At 37.8% G+C, this 18,479-nt stretch overlaps 1 protein-coding gene across 1 annotated transcript in view; it reads right to left on the bottom strand.

Moving 5' to 3' along the window:
• ERC2 (ELKS/RAB6-interacting/CAST family member 2) overlaps positions 1-18,479 on the bottom strand; it is a 901,810-nt gene that overhangs the window by 627,877 nt on the left and 255,454 nt on the right. The window contains exons 6-7 of the mRNA XM_055344919.1: positions 4,374-4,448; positions 1,571-1,612 (exon numbers count right to left, since the gene is read on the bottom strand). Coding sequence (XP_055200894.1) covers positions 1,571-1,612; positions 4,374-4,448 — 117 coding nt within the window. The remainder of the gene's footprint in view (positions 1-1,570; positions 1,613-4,373; positions 4,449-18,479) is intronic.

Genomic DNA, 18,479 nt, shown 5'->3' with positions numbered 1-18,479 from the left:
AGAACCACTCATGACTCTTAAGTGACTAGCTACTAGCTTGTCATGTGACAGGAAAGCTAAACATCCCACACCTCTCACTTTAGTTACCACAGAAATACTGTTATCTAGTGACATTATGCCCATAGCTTCTTAATCCACTTTAGATAACAAGTTCACCAGATCAATTTTCTGCAACTTTTACTAAGTCTCTTATGGCACTCATTTAGGTCCCAGTTGATAAATTCTGTTGAAGTTACTGCTAGCATAAAGTTTGTTTCTTTTGATGAATGAGTGCCCTTTAATTTATTAAGCAAATGAGAACTAGGAAACCTTGTGCATTTCTTTTTTAGTCTGGACTGTTAAGTTTAGAATGAAGTTTATATTCCATCACATTATTTTTATTCTGGGGTTGATTTCTTTTTTGCATTTTCTTAAAACACAACTTTCTTCCTAACCCTTCTTTTTGTGATTATTAGAGCTGTTATAGCCATCTTGCTCAGATGGGCAGACAAGGACTGTCTGAAAATAAGAGTTTACATGAAGGAAGCTAAACTATAGAATGAAATGAGAAGAAATGGATCATTAACATCTTTTGAACCCCTGGATTAAGCTGTACCTGAAGCAAAACCCCATTTTCCTCCTGTTGAGTGATCCGATAAATTTCCTTTTGGCTTTAGCCATTTTGAATTAGATTTTCATTCACTTGGAAGATTTAACAAAGAAAACAATTTTAAGATTATCTGACAAGTACTGTCATTACTGTAATTCATTTTTCTTAAAAAGAAACAGGGGACACCTGGGTGGCTCAGTGGTTGAATGTCTGCCTTGGGCTCAAGTCGTGATCCCAGGGTCCTGGGATGGAGTCCCCGCATTGGGCTCTCCTCAAGGAGCCTGCTTCTCCCTCTGCCTATGTCTCTGCCTCTCTCTCTGTGTCACTCATGAATGAATGAATGAATGAATGAATGAATGAATCTTTTTAAGAAAGGGGAAGGAAGGAAGGAAGGAAGGAAGGAAGGAAGGAAGGAAGGAAGGAAGGAAGGAAGGAGAAAAGGAAAAAAAGGAAAAAGGAAAAGGAAGGAAGGAAGAAGGAAGGAAGAAGGAAGGAAGAAGGAAGAAAGAAAGAAAGAAAGAAAGAAAGAAAGAAAGAAAGAAAGAAAGAAAGAAAGAAAGAAAGAAAGAAAGAAAGAAAAAAAGAAAGAAAGAAGAAAGAAAGAAAGAGAAGAAAGAAAGAAAGAAAGAAAGAAAGAAAGAAAGAAAGAAAAAAAGAAAGAAAGAAAGAGAAACTGGATACAGTTTTATGAATGAATCTAAGTGAAATTTTTGGACATCATCTTTATGTCCTGTCAAATTTATAGTAAATGTAGGTTAAAACATTCCTTTAAAGGAAGTAGCATTAAAGAAAAAAAGGGGGAAAAATCTTTTTAACTACCATTTTTATTGACAGCACTCCATGAGAGCAGAAAAGAGGAGCTTAGTAAAGAATCTTTAGACATAAAAGCAAGAAAAGGAGGAGCATTCGTTACACCATCTACAAGAAAGCTAATTTCTGTGAGAAATATACACAATGTTCTAGTGCAAACCTGTAACATACCTGCCAGAGCAAATCAGGATCAAAATTAAAACTTGGAGCTTCCTGCAAGAAGATAAATCACAAATAACTTCATTCACTTTGCTTCCTTTCATTTTCATTCAGATGACCCTAACCCCCTGGCTCAAGTGGCTGCAGTAGATGTGATGGCTGCAAGAGAATTACTCCCTCTTTGATGCTGGCAGATGGCCCTCCCCAATGCCTGCCCAAGGAGATATATTTTCACAATTTCTACAAGCCCAGAGGTGCACGTAGAGATCTAATGAAACTACCAGATCAAGTTTCTAAAACAGCTTGAATTAGGGCAAGATTTCACAGATTTTCCTAACAAACAACTTTCTCAAGTTGATACAAAGGTGTGGGGAAGATGAGGGGTCAGAAGTTCACCCTCAGTTTCTCTCAGAAGCAAGGGAATAGTAGAGGCAACTTATAAGCCCTTAATTCATGTCATCTCCCTGAAACTATAGGTCAAATTTTCCCTAGGAAAGTTCCTTTTAACTTCAGATTTTGCCAAGGCACCAGATAAGACCAATATTTACCCAAAGGTGCTTAAGTTAAAACACAACAGTGTCTTAAGTTCTACCCACCAGGTTTAAGGGTCAGCTGTATTTGATAGTCAACCCTAAGGCTTGTGAAATATGGGTTTTAAATATTCCCTCCAAATTCACAGGGATGTAATGTACAAAACTGGATAGATCACAGCCTCTGTCACAAGCTACACACAGCTGAAAAGATGACCCTCTACCATCTGCCTCCATAACTCAATTTTACATGGTGAATATAGATGCTAATGGGACCCAGACTTCACTGACAAAACAGAAGGCAGTGGTTTGTAAATTAATACACACCCAAAAAAACAGAAAAACTCCAGGCTCAATTCCCTGACAACTATATTGACCATTATTTGTCCTAAAAACGTGTTCTATAAATCAGCATCATTGGCATGCATAAAATACCAGACTCAATCTATTGATAATATTTGGATATGAGTTTGCCCTAAAAATCATATTTTATGGCCTCTCATATAGCTAGCCTAAATGAGTATATTTATTAACTTTTTTGTTTTCTACTAAAACATATAATACTAGAAACAGTCATAATTAAACAGATTTTTTTTTTTTTACTTTTAAAGGTCACCAAAAGGTATTAATTGTCTTTGAATAGAGACCTTTACATGGAAAATGCCCTCTCCATTGGAAGAGATGTCATTCCTGGTTTCTCCGAAGATTCCTGGAACTCACTCTTTCCCTTTTTTAAAAAGAAAAGATAGTTTGGAAATAGATTTTATGTGCATCCTCTTTCCCATTAGTAGCTGTGCCAGAGATTGGGGTGGTAGGTATGGAGGTGGGAGTGACTCTTTGCAAAAAAGTAAAATAAAGTCTTTAAAATCTTTTCTTTAAAAAAAGGGGGGGGGGGATAAAGCCCTAACCAAGTTTCAAGTTTGGTTCCAATGTTAAGTGAGAAAGAAATCTCAGTTATGAAATACTCCCCCACAAGTGTAAAATGTTAAGTTTCTTTTCAAAACAAGTTCAAATTACATAAATTTAAAATGAATTGAGGAGCCAAAATTAGCAAAGATTATTCAATCTTATTGGCATTTGGTTCCTTTGATGATATTTTTCAAACCAATGTGCTGCAAATACATTATGAGTGCCTCAACTCATGTAACCTCATTTGAGGGACACAGAGTTTTAAAAGCAAATGCTCTACATTATTTTCACAAAAATTCACTTGGATAAAGACATTGTCATTGACAAAAAAAAAAAGTCAGAATTGTACATGCTAAAAATTCAATAGCTGGTGTTAGTTTCTTTTTCACCAGGACTTAGGAATTTTTTGGCAGATAGTTCAAAATCATGTACTATAAAAAAGAAAAATCATTATCCTATCCTATCAGCAAGCTGCAGAATTCTCTTGTAGGCTAATGATGATAAGCAAACTCTCAAGTGTTAAACTCTGGAATTACCAAATTGCAAACATCATTGTTAGGAATTTTTTTTCTTCATGAAACAATTTAAATCAAGAATTATTTACTCTTAAGATAAACACTATTTGCTTCCCTCTGGCAAACACTGAAAGTTAAAAAGTTTTTTTATTTACATTTCTAGATACTGACAAAGCAATTTGTTTCATTTAAATCTATTTCTTAATCATCATGGCTTAACCACTATCATTTGTTTCATTATTCTTTAAATACCCTAAATCTCTCTAGGAGGATTTTCAATTCTTTTAAATAGCATATATCTATACTTCCACAGCTAATTATCTTATGAATATTTAATAAGTTATTATTACTTCCAGACTTGATTAGGAGAAAATACTGGAGTCCTGGGAAAGTATTATTCTTTGAAAAGTACATTTTGCTGATAGCAAATTTTAATTATTTAACTACTTCGTTGCATATAAGACAACTTCTCTTTGCCAAATCTTAGTTTTTTAAAGTGTCTTTTCATTGTAATGTGAACAAAAAGAGAAAAAAATTATTCTAGCTTTAGAAATTTCCTTTGAAAGCACACACAAAACCTCCCCTAGAGTTGAACAAATTGGCCATGCTCTAGAAATGAACCCAGCTCCTTTCAGCCAAGGGATACTTGAGCCCTTTATTCTTTTGCCCAGAATAGGCATACTAATTAAAGAGCCAATAAATTAAATGTACCCAAGAAGGCAAAAAGATTCAGAAGAAAAGCACCCACCAGAGTACCTAGAGAAAAACACAAGGTTTTTTCAAGTATTTATGTTAGGCACCATCAAGTTAGAACAAACTCCGGAGGCAAAGCTGTTTTTGACAAATGTGAACAGCTCCTACCTTCATTTCAATGACAGTCTGGAGAGCCTTCGTCTTGGCTGGCTCCGGCTGAAGTTGGCTTCTTCGGTGCAATTCCTGGGAAGGAACACGATAGAAATAAGCCTGACGGTTCATCCTTCCGTTACACCATGACCTTTACGCAGGTAGCACACAGCCCACTGGGTGCAGGTTCACTGTGCACAGACATAAACAAGCCACAGGTGATTCTTCCCCCACCCTCTTTAGCATCCCTCCTGCCTGGAGCCTCCGTTCCAGTGAAAAGCTCCTGGCACACACATGCGCTATTTCTGAAACTTCCATCAATAATTAATGTCAACTGTGACAAAGCCAGCAAGTAATCATAGTCCAAATACTATTCAACACTGGGGCTGCTGCCCAGTCATCAAATCATAATTTACTAAATTACATTACTCTGTGCTCCCAATACAAACACAGCATGAAACAGAGGAAAGAAAATGACTTAACGTGGTTGCAAATCCACTGCACGCATGGCATTTTGCTACTGAGGTAGGTTTGAAATGAGCAATTCAAGACCTTTTCAGTACCACTGTGTCACTTTAGGAAGTGAATTGATGTGATGAAACCCTGTGAACATATCTTGCTTCCTAATTTACAGTTTCACTCCTTATTCAAAATCACATCTGTGTGGCACTCATGATGCCAAGAAATTAAAATTGGCATTAATATCAACACTGTTAGCAAGGAGACAAAAATGGTTAAAGCCAGATGCAGACCCAAGAACTCCTAGGATATGACAAATATAACTTTAGGCAAAACACAACATAATTACAATTTTAAGCTGGAAGGTTCACTTTTTGCATGCCTCTTCTCAAAAGAACAGTTCTGTCAAGGCTTTGAAAGTTCCCTTGGCAGAAGAATAAATAAAGATAAGATTTCTTACTTTGTGCTTTGATTTTCTTAATAATAATTAGCAGTTTTATGAAAGTTTTATGAAAGTAGCCAATGAGAGGAATAAACAAAAGTGCTCACATATGTCCATACTGCTGATACAAGTCACCTATGGAATAATTCTATAATACTTATTGCTTGCAGAAAAATCATTTAAATTCAACATGAAGTAGTTTTAGGCCTTCATATTTCACTGGGCTACAAACATTAAAAACAAAACAAACAACAAAAAAAAAAAAAAAAAAAAAAAAACGAAAAGCCACCTTAGGCTTTAGGGAAGAGAACCAACATGACTTCTCGCTCTTCTCAAGTTAAGGCATCAAAATTAACTTTCATTCCACCACTGCCATCTACTATCATCACCACTTCATAAAGACAGAACACATTAATGCAAATATTGCCAGAAAAACAGAGTCCCACAATATAAGATCATTCTTTCCAGAATAATAAAACAATCTTTTGCCCATATTCTATTATATTGTTCTTATTTGCCAGCAGCCCAGGAAGATTTGGTCATGGATTGCTGTGCACATGTCAAGGGACCAGTACTGGAGAATCACCACTTCAGCTCTGGAATATAGCATATTTTCTTCCCAAAGTCATCATTGGAACAAACCAGCAAACCTGTGCAACACTACTTCTCAAACTCCAAGTTGAGAAGAATTTGAATTAGTGCTTCCTAATCATTCAAAGTAGTCTCACATCATTTAAAACATTTCTTTTTCCTAACATATCCTTAGAAGAGATGGAGTCCAGTATTTCCAAATCCGTATTATGAATAGACAGAAAAAGATCTTCTGTCCTTTTAGAGGCATTGGACTAAAATAATCCAGCAACACTGGTCATTTTTTAGGCTCTGTGGAAATGGCAGAGATTTTCTGAGGAATGACCTTAAAAGCAGCTTCCCTTTATTAGCATCTACAATGTCCCTGGCACTGCATGTGTCTTTCAAGCCTCAACACTACCATATGAAGAATCTGACCTGTGTTGTGAGTCCATTGTATAGTATTTCTATCATATGGACAAAATAAATGTAATAACCTCAATAACATAAATAGTAAAATGTAACCACAAAATTAGGAAATTATGAGTTTTAATACAATGCCTTTAATTGTGAGTTTGTACATTTGAACATTAGCTGTTAGACAAGTTTCCAATTTTGATTTTCATGGACCAATACAATCCAGTTCCAGCATACCACTGAGTCAATCACATAAAGACTTCAACCTCCAAAGAAAGCTACCTAGCCTTCAATGTACTTCCAAGATTGTTGGAGTTCACTGGACCAATAAAATTTCATAGATGAAAAAATTGAAGTAAGTAAGTCACTTGTCAGAGTTGCTCCATAGTAGGTGGCAGAATAAATACATTTCACACGTCACCAATTCTGATACCATGTGGCATCAAAAGCATCTTAGTGAAAAGAGCTAAGAATTGAATTCATAGTAATTTCAAACCATAGCCAAACCAAGTTCCATAATAAAAATCTTAAGACACACACACACAAAAAAAAATCTTAAGACAATTTGAGGAGAGAGGTTAAGCTTGCATAAAACAGTAAAAATAATTAAGAAGCAACTAAGTAACACAAATAGAAAATAAAAACCATAGGGTAAAGGCATGTGCTATTATAATTTCTGCCAAGCCAAAAAACATTTTTAAGGGCAAACAGGCAATAACAAAGCTAAATTTGTAGCAATAGTTTTGCAAACATGGGAAGAGTTTTCTTTGCTATAATTATACAAAGTTCCATATAATGTAAACCAGCTCAAAATCCAGTTTGGGCCCTTACACTCCTCGTCACTCCTTAAAAAGTAAAATAAAATAAAATCTCCAATTACCTGAAAATTATAATATTCCTATCTTAACTACACTACATTTCAATCAATCCTGACTTAACAGTTACTGAGAATCACCTTAATTCCTAAGGTGTCAGGTAAATGAAGATTGTAATCCACGTGTGGATATCAGGGGCTGTCTGAAAGTTCCATCTCAGGCACTTCATCCATCTCTAAAATTTTGGATCCTTGAAATGCTCACTCTGTGGCAGAAAAGAGCAGTTGCTTTTTCCCTGTCTGCTGGCTAGAAGTAAAGAACTCCAAGACGCAAGAAGATGGTAGAATCCCAAGTTACAAGGAGCCTGGATTCCTGAAATGCCATAGAAAAAAACCACTGAACACCCACATGGGATGATGGTGTGTGTGAAAAATCTTTGTTAAGTTGGCCTCTGCACTTTCAGATTTTCTCTGCAAAGATCCCACTCCTCTCTGCCTTATCTACTGCAATGACTATAAGGAAAAATAATACCTAATTACCCCTGTGTTGTTTGTAGCTGAACACAAAAGTGTTTTTAATGAATCACAAAAGTGGTTTTAATGTGTGAAGAGATATAACTAGCAAGAATTAACTAATTCTGGTAGTTTTTAAAGGACAGTATTAAATCATGTACAGTGGACTTAGGCTTTTCTGGGACACTGATCTCTATAAGAATTAGATGAAAGGTGTGGATTCTCTCCAGAAATGGGTATAAAAGCACATACAAACAAAATGGTGTGCACTATTTCAGCTGGTTAACAGGACCTGGTCCAGCACCCAGAAGATTCATCTTTTAACCAGACTATAGGCTAAAAATCATTTGCTGAGAAGAAAGAACATTGTATGGAGAGTCAGGAGTCAGGAGGCTATAGTCCCAGCCTGAGACCTTGGGCACATGTCTTCCTCATTCTAAACTACAGAATGAGGAGCTTTATGAATGAGTTTCTTTGAACATCCAGATTTTTAATAGGTAGCTGACTCTGAAATGTTGATCACTGGCTGGTATTTCTAGTTATACCAATTCTCAGCTTTAAAAACATAACAGAAATAGAAGAAAATTAGCCCATCAAAAATTTTCATATCTCACTATGACAGTGTCACCGGGATATATATTTTCCTATAATTTCAAGATGAGGTTGGCCTTAGCTGGTCTATCTAGAGAATTAATAAGAATCTAGAGTCTAGTGAGTTAATGTGGATGGACACTTGCTTCCAAGATGATCCTGGCAAAATAATATTTGTACACACCATCTACTCTCTTCAGGAGAGAGAAAAAAAAAAAAACACCTTAAAAGTTAACTTTCTGTCTAAAGGTAATTCATTATTTTAATCTGACCTTTCCCCTTTACTGTTCTGGTAATCTACTCCTATGGAACAAACCACCCCAAATTTAGTGGTGTCAGACTACCACCATTTGACTATGTTCATAAATTCTAGATCGGGAATTTACAAAGGATAGACTGGGGAAATCTTGTTTCTAAACCATGATATTGGGAGATAGAACAGCTGGGACTGATGGATCCACTTCCAAGAAAGCTTCTTCACTCATATATCTGTTATGTTGGCCAGAAGAAGACTTGAAGGCTGGAATTAGCTAGAATTGTCACCTATATATGATGACACCTATATATGGCCTCTCCATGTGGCTTAGGCTTCTTCACAGCATGGTAGCCTTGGGGTGTTAACCTCTTACACTTAGGTGTAAAGAATCCAAAAGCAAGTGCTTCAGCAAATAAGCCAAGGCTGCATTTCCAGGAGTCGATAGAGCATGGCAGAGGGCAGGGGCTGCACGATGAGATGCTAAACAGGAATCCTGTGATCTGTACCCCACCACTTATCAGATCAACACGGAAGCCATGGGCGCCTATGACAACATGAATCAAGTATTTCAGGAGTTCTCGTTCCTTGCTAATTACCCAATAAATGTATCTGCTTGCTAAAAAAAAAAAAAAAAAAGTTCCAAAGACCTTGGAAGTCCCATAGCATAATCTCTGCCATGCTCTGTTGTTTGAAGCAGTTACAAGCCTGCTCAGATTCCAGGGATGAGTGCCAAAGAATCTGAAGCCGTATTTTTAAATTACCACTCTTGAGGAACAAAAGCAGTTGAAGAACTGACTGGAAAGTAACACTATGATATCAAACATCAACTTTCATTGTTTTAAATTTGGCAGATTCATATATTCAAATAATAATTTGTTGTAAGACATATAGGAAATACAATAGTACACCTAGCAGACAAATTTCCCAGCCCTTATGGGTTTTTCAATTTCAAATTCCAATGAGAAAGAGGTACAATAATTTAAAGAGGAGACCAAACCAGTTTGTTGTAAGTGCTTTAAAGGAATATAAGACAGAAAGGTAGAACAGGACACATTGTGTGAGAGGATCAATTGCAATTTTAAATACAGTGATCAGGGAAAGCTTCCTGCAAAGGTAACATATGAGCAAAAATCTACAGGAAATCAAGGAACCAGTTGTACAGATATTCCAAGCAGGGAGAATAACAAATGTTTAAGTACCAAGCTAGTGCTAGATAAGAGATGGGGAAAATAGCAGGTTAGAGAAGTGCAAGGGTGAAGCATGATGACACATTGTGTTCAAATTTGGAATCATTTTCTGGACACTGGTTTTTCTCTGAGAAAAATGGGGAGCCACTGGAAGGTTCTGAGCAAAGATAAACTATGATAATAACACACATCCTTAGAGATTTGCTTTGCCTGCTGGACTGCAATATGGTTGGGGTTGAGGAGGGATGTAAGGACAGAATCATAGAAACTAGTAATAAGCAACTGGAATAACGCCAGCAAGGGAATGACAGAGCCTGGGACTAAGGTGACAGAGCAGAGGTAATGAGAAGGAACTAAGTATGGATATGTTCTGAAGGTGAGGCTGACTTGACTTTCTGATAGATTGCCTGGAGACGACAGAAAGAGCCAAGTAAAAGTTGGTTTCATAGCTTTCAGCCTGGACAACAAGAAGAATACAGGTGGAAAACTAACATAGGGAAGACTGGGGAGGGAAGTGAGAGTTATGGGAACCAAGAGTTTGGTTTTGCATAAGACATTTAAGAGGAGATGCTGAGTTGGCAGGTGGATAGATGAGTTGGATTTGAGGGGAGAAGTAAGAGCTACAAATAAAAATTTGGGATCAGCCAATAGAGATCGTGCTGAAGGCTGTAAGCCTAGATGAGATCAACTTGGAATTGCACATAGAAAGAAGAGGAGAGGAAAGAGGACTAAGCCAGGGGTGACCCAACATTAAGGGCCTGAGAAGAAAGGAGAGAAGCAAAGAAAACAGAAAGAACAACCAGTGAAGTAGGAAGAGAACCAAGAGTATAGCATCCCAAAAATCAGGTAAAGAAATGAGTTCAGGATGCAGGAGTGACCACTGTATCAACTGCTACTGAGAAGTTAATAGGATGAGGCCAGAGGATGGACCACAGGACTTCATAGCATGCAGGCCATTAGTAACATTGACTGGAGCAGTTTTAGTGGAGAGTATGAATAAAATTTGACTGGAATGTGCTGTGGGAGAATGGAAGTAGGAAAGAGCCTGATGATTTTGCACGGGGTATTATTTAACTGATAATTTCTTTCATCAAAACTGTGATTTAGATTTGTATACTCATGTTTACAGAAGCATTATCACAATAGCCAAAACATGGAAGCAACTGACGTATCCATCAACAGATGAAAGATAAACAAAAAGTGATATATACTTAATAGTGGAACATTACTTAGCCCTAAAAAGAGACAAAATTCCAACATGTGCTACAATAATGGATGAATCTTCAGAACTTTGTTTAATGAAATACAGCACCAAAAAGACAAATACTGAATGATCTCACTTATATGAGGTATCCAAAGTAGTCACATTCACAGAAACAGAAAGTAGAATGCTGATTGCCAGGGACAGAGCATAGAGAATGCAGAGCTGTTATTTAATGGATACAGTTTCGCTTTTCCAAGATGAAGATCTAGAGATTGCTTGCATAATAATGTGAACATACTTAACACTACTGAACTGTACCCTTAAAAGTGGTTAAGATGATAAAGCTTATGTTGTATTTTATCACAATTTTTAAAATTTGCAAGCCACAAACATAACAGAACTTGTTGGAGTCCCACAACCTTCCCCATCTCCATTCTTCTAGAAAGAAACCATTATCTTAAGGTCAGTATCTTTCTCATGCATGTTTTTAGGCTTTGAGGCTTTTATTACATATGTATATCCTTGTAAATAGTAGAAGTTTAACAACAGAGAACATTCTTTAATTTTCATAAATGCCAGCTGTCTGCCCTACACAAAGCTTTGCATTTTGGTTTTTACCTCAACAATACTTATGCTTTTAGAATTTATCTATGTAAAATTTCCAGTCTTTTTATTCACTACTATGTTGCAATAAACACAATACATGAGGAAAAAAAACAAATCTGTTTTAGGTATCTTTACATCCTTGACTGCATAACAGCTCTCTTCTTCCTGAAGCATTCAGTTTCTTCTGCTTGAAATAATCCCCTATGCTTTTTGTTCTCTTTTTGCCTACAAGGATCAGCAAATTATAGCCCACAAGCCAAATGCAGCCCATCACCTGTTTTGATAAATAAAGTTTTATTGCAACACTGTTATATCATTAATTTACATATTGTCTATTGTTGTTTTCATGCTCGTGACAGAGTTCAGTAATTGTAACAGACCATATGGCCTTGCAAAGCTAGAAATATTTACTATCTGGCCTTTTACAGAAAAAGTTTGTCAATCCTAGTCTAGAATATTTTCAATATTCATCCTAGCCAATATCAATTCCTCATGAGGCTGTTTCAAATATGTACACAAATTCTTTGACATTCTATTTATAAGATGAAACCTAAATATCTTCCCCTTGATTCTCGACTGAGCTTAGTAATTCAGTCCAACAAACAGAGTATGGTAGAAGTGACATTTGGGACTTCTGAGGCTTGATCGTAATGATATTATGATCATAATGACATTATGGCTTCCTTCTTGCTCACATTTGTGGATCACCTGTTCTGGGAGAAGCCAGATAACACTATCATGAAGATACCTCAGGCTACCCAAGGTGGCATGAAACTGAGGCCTTCTGCCAAAAGCCATGTGAATCAGCCATAGCAGAAGTGGATCATCCAGCCCCTATGAAGTCTCCAGATGCCTGAAGCCCTGTCCAACAGCTTGATGGCAACCCTCTGAGGGATTCTGGGCCAGACCATCCAGCTAAGTGACTTCTACATTCCTGACCCACAGAATCTGTGAGATACTAAGTGTTCATTGTTTTAAGTAGCTGTTTGGGGCTATGTGTTATGAAGCCATAGATTACAAACACATCTCACAAAGGACATTAGTCGGCCCTCCAGACTAATCCCCCACCCTTATATACACTTTCACAGCATTATGTACCTTGCCTTCATATCACTGGAAATGGCTGCAATTTTACACTAACCTATAAAATCAATGGATTCATATTTATGTTCACCACTGGGTGGGTGGTATACTCCATGAGCACAGGGACTCTGTATGTCCATTATATTCCTAGTAACTAACATAGTGCCTGAATAAGTGTTTAATAAATAAATACTGACTGATTGAAGGAAACAGTACAAATGACATTGTAGTTCTAAGCCTGGAAATTCTATAATATCTTTGGACCCAAAAGAATCTGATGTGACGGATGGCAATAGCTACTAGTTATTTATACATGTACTAAGTACTTTGTAAATGTTAACTTGTTTAATCATCACAATAACCTCCTTAGATAGACACTATCATTATCATTTTTCACTCAAATATGTGGAAGCATAGAGAAGTTAGTGACTTGCACAATCTACTGAATTATACTGCTGGGACTTATCCTAGGCAGCCTGGTTCCAGGGCATCTGCTCCTAACCACTGTGTTATACTGCCCATGTTTCACCACATAGCTTTGTGGTTTTGGGGGTTTTTATGGGGTTTTTGAGGTTTTTAGTTTTTTTTTTTAATATCTTATTTATTTATTCATGAGAGACACAGAGAGGGAGAGAGGCAGAGACACAGGCAGAGGGAGAAGCAGACTCCATGCAGGGAGCCCGATGCGGGACTCGACCCTGAGACCCCAGGATCACACCTTGAGCGGAAGGCAGATGCTTAGCCACTGAGCCACCAAGAGTCCCTCACCACATGGCTTTGATATGTGAAACTGACACCTAGCTCACCTGGCTTCTTTCATTGTAGTCACCTCCCTATTTCTCCTTTGATTCTGTCTTCTATTTCTCTTTTCTTGAGGAGTTGAAAATTAAAAGGGGCTTATCTCAATAGCAGTTGTCTGGTACTGATATCCAGTAGATATTTAAGTAGATATTAAAACCTAAATGATAAACACGGTTAGGCATACTGAAATAGAGGGGAAAAATGATTACTTTCAAATATTAACATCCTTCTCAATCTTTGACAGATCAAGCATTAAAAATATAATGTAAAAGATTTAAATGATAAAATTAGTAAGACTATATTAGTAGACAATTACAGTGAACTTTATATCCTACAGATCTCCATTTCAAGATTCCATGGAATATTTAAGCAGATTGATCACATACCAGACAGACTACTAAGAAAAACTTTAATAAGATTACAAAAGACAGAAGTGATATAGGCCACATTCTTTGTCCATACACAATAAAACAAATTAATAACAAAAGTAAAAATGAAACCTTACTATTTGGAAGGTAAAGCTCAGAAAGTCTCAAAATTCATCCTATACAGTTAAACAGATCCTGTCCTCTCTACCTACCAGGTGTGTGACTTTGGGCAAGTTCCTGAATTTTCTCTGATCCAGAGGATGGTGAAGTTGAAATGAGATAAGCATGCAAAGTACTTATCTGGGCTGGCACACAATACACTCTCAATAACTGAAACTTATCCTTATTATTCTTGTTGTTCCTTAATGATTATTAGAATTCCTGAAAGTATATCAGAGAATGTAGTCGGCAGAATGCATTCCCTACTTGTTCACAGTCTAATACTAGCTACCATTAAAGCATTGCCACTAGGTCTGCCTGAATAATTCAAAAAATACTTGCTGAGGGCAGCTCGGGTGGCTCAGAGGTTTAGCGCCGCCTTCAGCCCAGGGCGTGATCCTGGAGTCCCGGGATCAAGTCTCACGTCGGGCTTCCTGCATGGAGCCTGCTTCTCCCTCTGCCTGTGTCCCTGCCTCTTTCTCTCTCTCTGTGTCTATCATGAATAAATGAGAAAAAAGAAAAGAAAAGAAAAGAAAAGAAAAGAGAAAGAGAAGAAAAGAAGAAAGAAAGAAAGAAAAGAAAGAGAAGAAAGAGAGAAGAGAAGAGAGAAAGAGAAGAGAAAGAAGAAGAGAAGAGAAGAGAAAAGAAAAGAAAAAGAAAAGAAAAGGAAAAAGAAAAAGAAAAAGAAAAAGAAAAAGAAAAAGAAAAAGAAAAAGAAAAAGAAAAAAAAAAAAGAAAAGAAAAAGACTTGCTGAAAGCCTACTATGTGCCAGGGAAAACACAAATAGAAGCCCTGCTTTCATGAAGCTTATATTCTAGTGCACACATTCTCAATGGAAGTAGTGCCATGTCCATAGGACTCCAGGGACACTGAATTGCCCAGTGTTGTTGGAGTGGAGGAAGTGATTAATACAGTGCTAGGAGATGAGACCTAAGGGGTGAAGGCTGTATAAGGTCATGTAGGCCCTCAATAAAATCTTGGTCTTATACAAATTCTAGAGAGATGAAAAAAGTTTCCATGGAAATACGTAAATATAAACTTACTATTATTTTTTTAGTCTTCACCAAAAAATAGACATTTGAGAACCTAAGACCATACCAAATGGATCTGTACACATAAACACATTTCCCTTAGTTTGTTTTAATACATGACCTACTCCTTTTCCTAAATTTGCACTAAAGATTGCTTGGCAGATTTATCTTGGTTTTTTGGATACTGATTCTGGAAACTACAGAAATTAATAGAAGAAGATGCCAGGTTCCAAATATTTGGCCAGTGTCATTAGCAATGTCCTAGGAGTAACAACAAAGTTATTTAATTCAATAATTACTGAGTGCCTAAAGTAATACTAGATAATGCAGAGATAACAAAAATAAATAAATGTAATGCCAAGTCTCAAGGAACTTGATTTTCTGATGGAAGAGGAAGTACATAACTAGAATACAAGACTGCAACTAATAACAGCAGCTATCAGTTACAGAATGCTTACCATATGCCAAGCCCTATGCTTCCCATCTAGCCCTCAATGGATCCGCACAGCATCCTTATAGGTAGGAGCTACCACGACCAGGGGAAAGCTGCAAGGACTCAGAGGTAAGTAACACACTGAAGATTACAGTGTAGTAAGACTTGGGAGTGCAACCACAGTGTCTGACACCTAAACTCACACCCTTAATTTACTAACATAACACTTGGTTCATATTGCTATTTGTGGTCCCTCCACACTCTACAAACATCTAATATTTTAAAAGTAAGTAAATCTGACTTCTGGTTTGTTTCTCAGTTCCTTGTTAGGACCCCACCAGTTCTGAACAATATGTTATGGGGGAGAATAAGAGGCAATCATCCACTCCCTACAGAAGGAAGGATGACTGTGGAAAGCTTCATGGAAAAGTACAAGTGGGTGGTCGGAAGTCTTTCTTTGTAAGTAGTAATTATTCTGTCCACTCGTTCTTATATGGCACACTGTTAGGTGCTGTCAGCAGCATCCTGGTCATTCACTCCAGCCTATACACCTGATCTTGTCTGCTCTTGGAAGCTAAACAAGCTTGAGCTTGGTTAGTACTTGGATGGAAGAGCATCTGAGAAAATTGGGTGCTATAGGCTTTTAGTATGGAGCCAAAAACCACAGATTATTCCCAGGCCTTGAAATCTAGTGGAGTTTGCCCAGCTGGTTTTGAAACTGCATTGGACTACAGACTCCACCTTACCTTCCATTTCTCCCATCTGAACTAGAATGTCTGTAACTGTTATACCCTCCTGTCCCATCATTGTCTGTAAGGCACAGATAAATTGTTTCTTTGGTGTCACAGGTCCACTGATGAGAAGGAACTGTGCCTCAGGAGTTGAACTTAATAGATTACACCCAGAGCCACAGCCACACATAATTTAGATGATGGGGATTTTTGAACTGATGAGATTTAAATGAGATTTGGGGCTTTGAGTTGAAGCTGTAATGGGATGAGAATTTTGGAGACCTTGGAATGGGGAGAATGCATTTTTTTATTTGGAAGAGATGTACATCTAGGAGAGCCAGGTGGTGGACTATAGCCAGTGGAATAATGCCCCCTACCAAAGATATCCACTCCTATTTCCTGTGAATATCTTGTATTTTGTGCAAAAGGGACTTTGCAGATGTAATTAGGGTTATAGATGTTAAAATAGGGAAATTATCCTGGATAATTTGGGAGGGTATAATCTAATCACTTGAGCCCTTTCAAAGCTCAGAAGTTCCTGTGACTAGAGGCAGAAGAGAAATGCAGCAGATGGAGAAGTTAGAGATCCTAAGTATGAGAAGGATTCAATGTGGCATTGTTGGTTCTGAGATACAGGGGCCATGTGCAAGCACTAGAGGAGGTCTCTGGGGAATAAGAATGGTCCTCCAATGATATTCAACAAGGAAATGGGGACTTCAATCCTACAAATACAAGGGACTAAATCTGGCCAACAACCTGAAGGAACTTGGAAGCAGATTTGATCTCAAGAGCCTCTAGAAAGGAACAGAGTCCCAGAGTTGTTTTGGCCTCATCACCCTCAAAATAAAGGATCCAATTAAGCCATGTTATACCAGGATTGCTGATCTGTAAGCTAATAAATTTGTGTTGTTTTAAGCTGTTAAATGTGTGGTCATTTGTTATGCCAGTAATACAAAACTAATATAAGGTGGTTAATCTTTCAATACCTAACCTATGGACTTCCCTGTTAGCTCTCCTATACTGAGATGACATACATGCCCTTGAAACTACTATATATAGACCTTCATTCTATTCATTCAACAACAAAAGAACAAATCCCGTTCCTCTCACATGATGACAGCTTCATGGTCCAAAGCCTTTCTTACTAAAGGGTCCTATCCACTGTTTCTTATAAGGTATGGCATCAAATGCTCTGAGCAGTACCCAAACCACTTATCCTAGTCTACTTCTATGCCTTCGGTCATATTCCTGAGAGAGAGAGTCTGAGACAGGGACTTTTATGCGAGTAATTTATTAATGGAGGGCTCACAGGAGAACCCATATGAGAAGAAAATAAATCATACAGAGAAGAGAAGTAAGTTAAGCAAGGATGTTGTACAGAAAATTTAGCCTGAGCCTACAGGGAGCTCTAGGGGCTAAATGTGCTGCAAAATCCGTCCCACTGTTGGCAAGGAGACTAGCCCCCCATACCTCTGCTCTAGTCAGTCACTATCTGTGGGCTGCCTGGGTACCTTTGGGCAAGAGAAAGTTGGCAACCCTAGTCACCCAAAGCACACCTCCCAATAAAGATCATAAATGTGAGTTGTTGGCAGCAGCACCCACAGCCACTGGAAGATGGTCACACCTGCTCAGTTGCCCAGAAGGGCCACCCAACCATCATTCCATGTTCCTGGATCTTTACACATTTCTTCATCATGTCCCTTTCTCTCTCGAGTACTTGGAGAAGGTGTGGGAGGGGAAGGGCCTGGCTGCTTTACACCTCCAGCCGGAGGGCCCATTTTAGAGATGCCAGCAGGGAATGGCATATGAATCAACAATGTGTTCCCTGCACACCCCCACAGTCCAGATGGCTATACATCCCAGAAGCAGAGGGCGGCTCCTACACAGACAACTTCCTTGGCTGAAGATACATACCACACTTTGGACCATGAAGGAACACACTGTGGTAGTCATGGTGACATTTTTACCAAAAAAAAAAAAAAAAAAAAAGCCACAGTCTTTCTTTTGCTGCAAATTTTCATTTAAAACACCCATCTGTAGTAAAATCTTCTAGTGTAAAATACTGAGGGCTCATAGAATTGGAAAGCCCCAAAGGAACTAGCTGGTGTAGCTTCTTACTCATAGTATGAATTCCCTCCTTTTCCTGATGTGGGTCACTGAGCTGAAGCTTGAATAATTTCAGAACTGGGCCATCACACCTCCAAGAAGCAATTCAGATAGTTGGAAAGTTCTCTTCTTCTAGATATTATGTTAAAATCTCTTCCCTATAATGCCTCCATTTGGTCTGGTTCTTCACTACACAGAATTTGACAATAACACTTATGCTGGCCATTCACTGAGGCTTTGCCATGTCCCGAGCATTGTTCTAAGTACCTGACATGAAATATCTCATCTAACTCCTCACACTTGGGAGGCAAGCACTAATCTTAACCTCACATATCCGGAGGAAACCTAAGCC

This window comes from Nyctereutes procyonoides, unplaced genomic scaffold (assembly GCF_905146905.1).
Source record: "Nyctereutes procyonoides isolate TBG_1078 unplaced genomic scaffold, NYPRO_anot_genome, whole genome shotgun sequence".
In the NCBI taxonomy this organism is placed as follows: Eukaryota; Metazoa; Chordata; class Mammalia; order Carnivora; family Canidae; genus Nyctereutes; species Nyctereutes procyonoides.
Note: the sequence above shows the minus strand (reverse complement) of the source record. Positions and strands in the feature narration are given on the sequence as shown.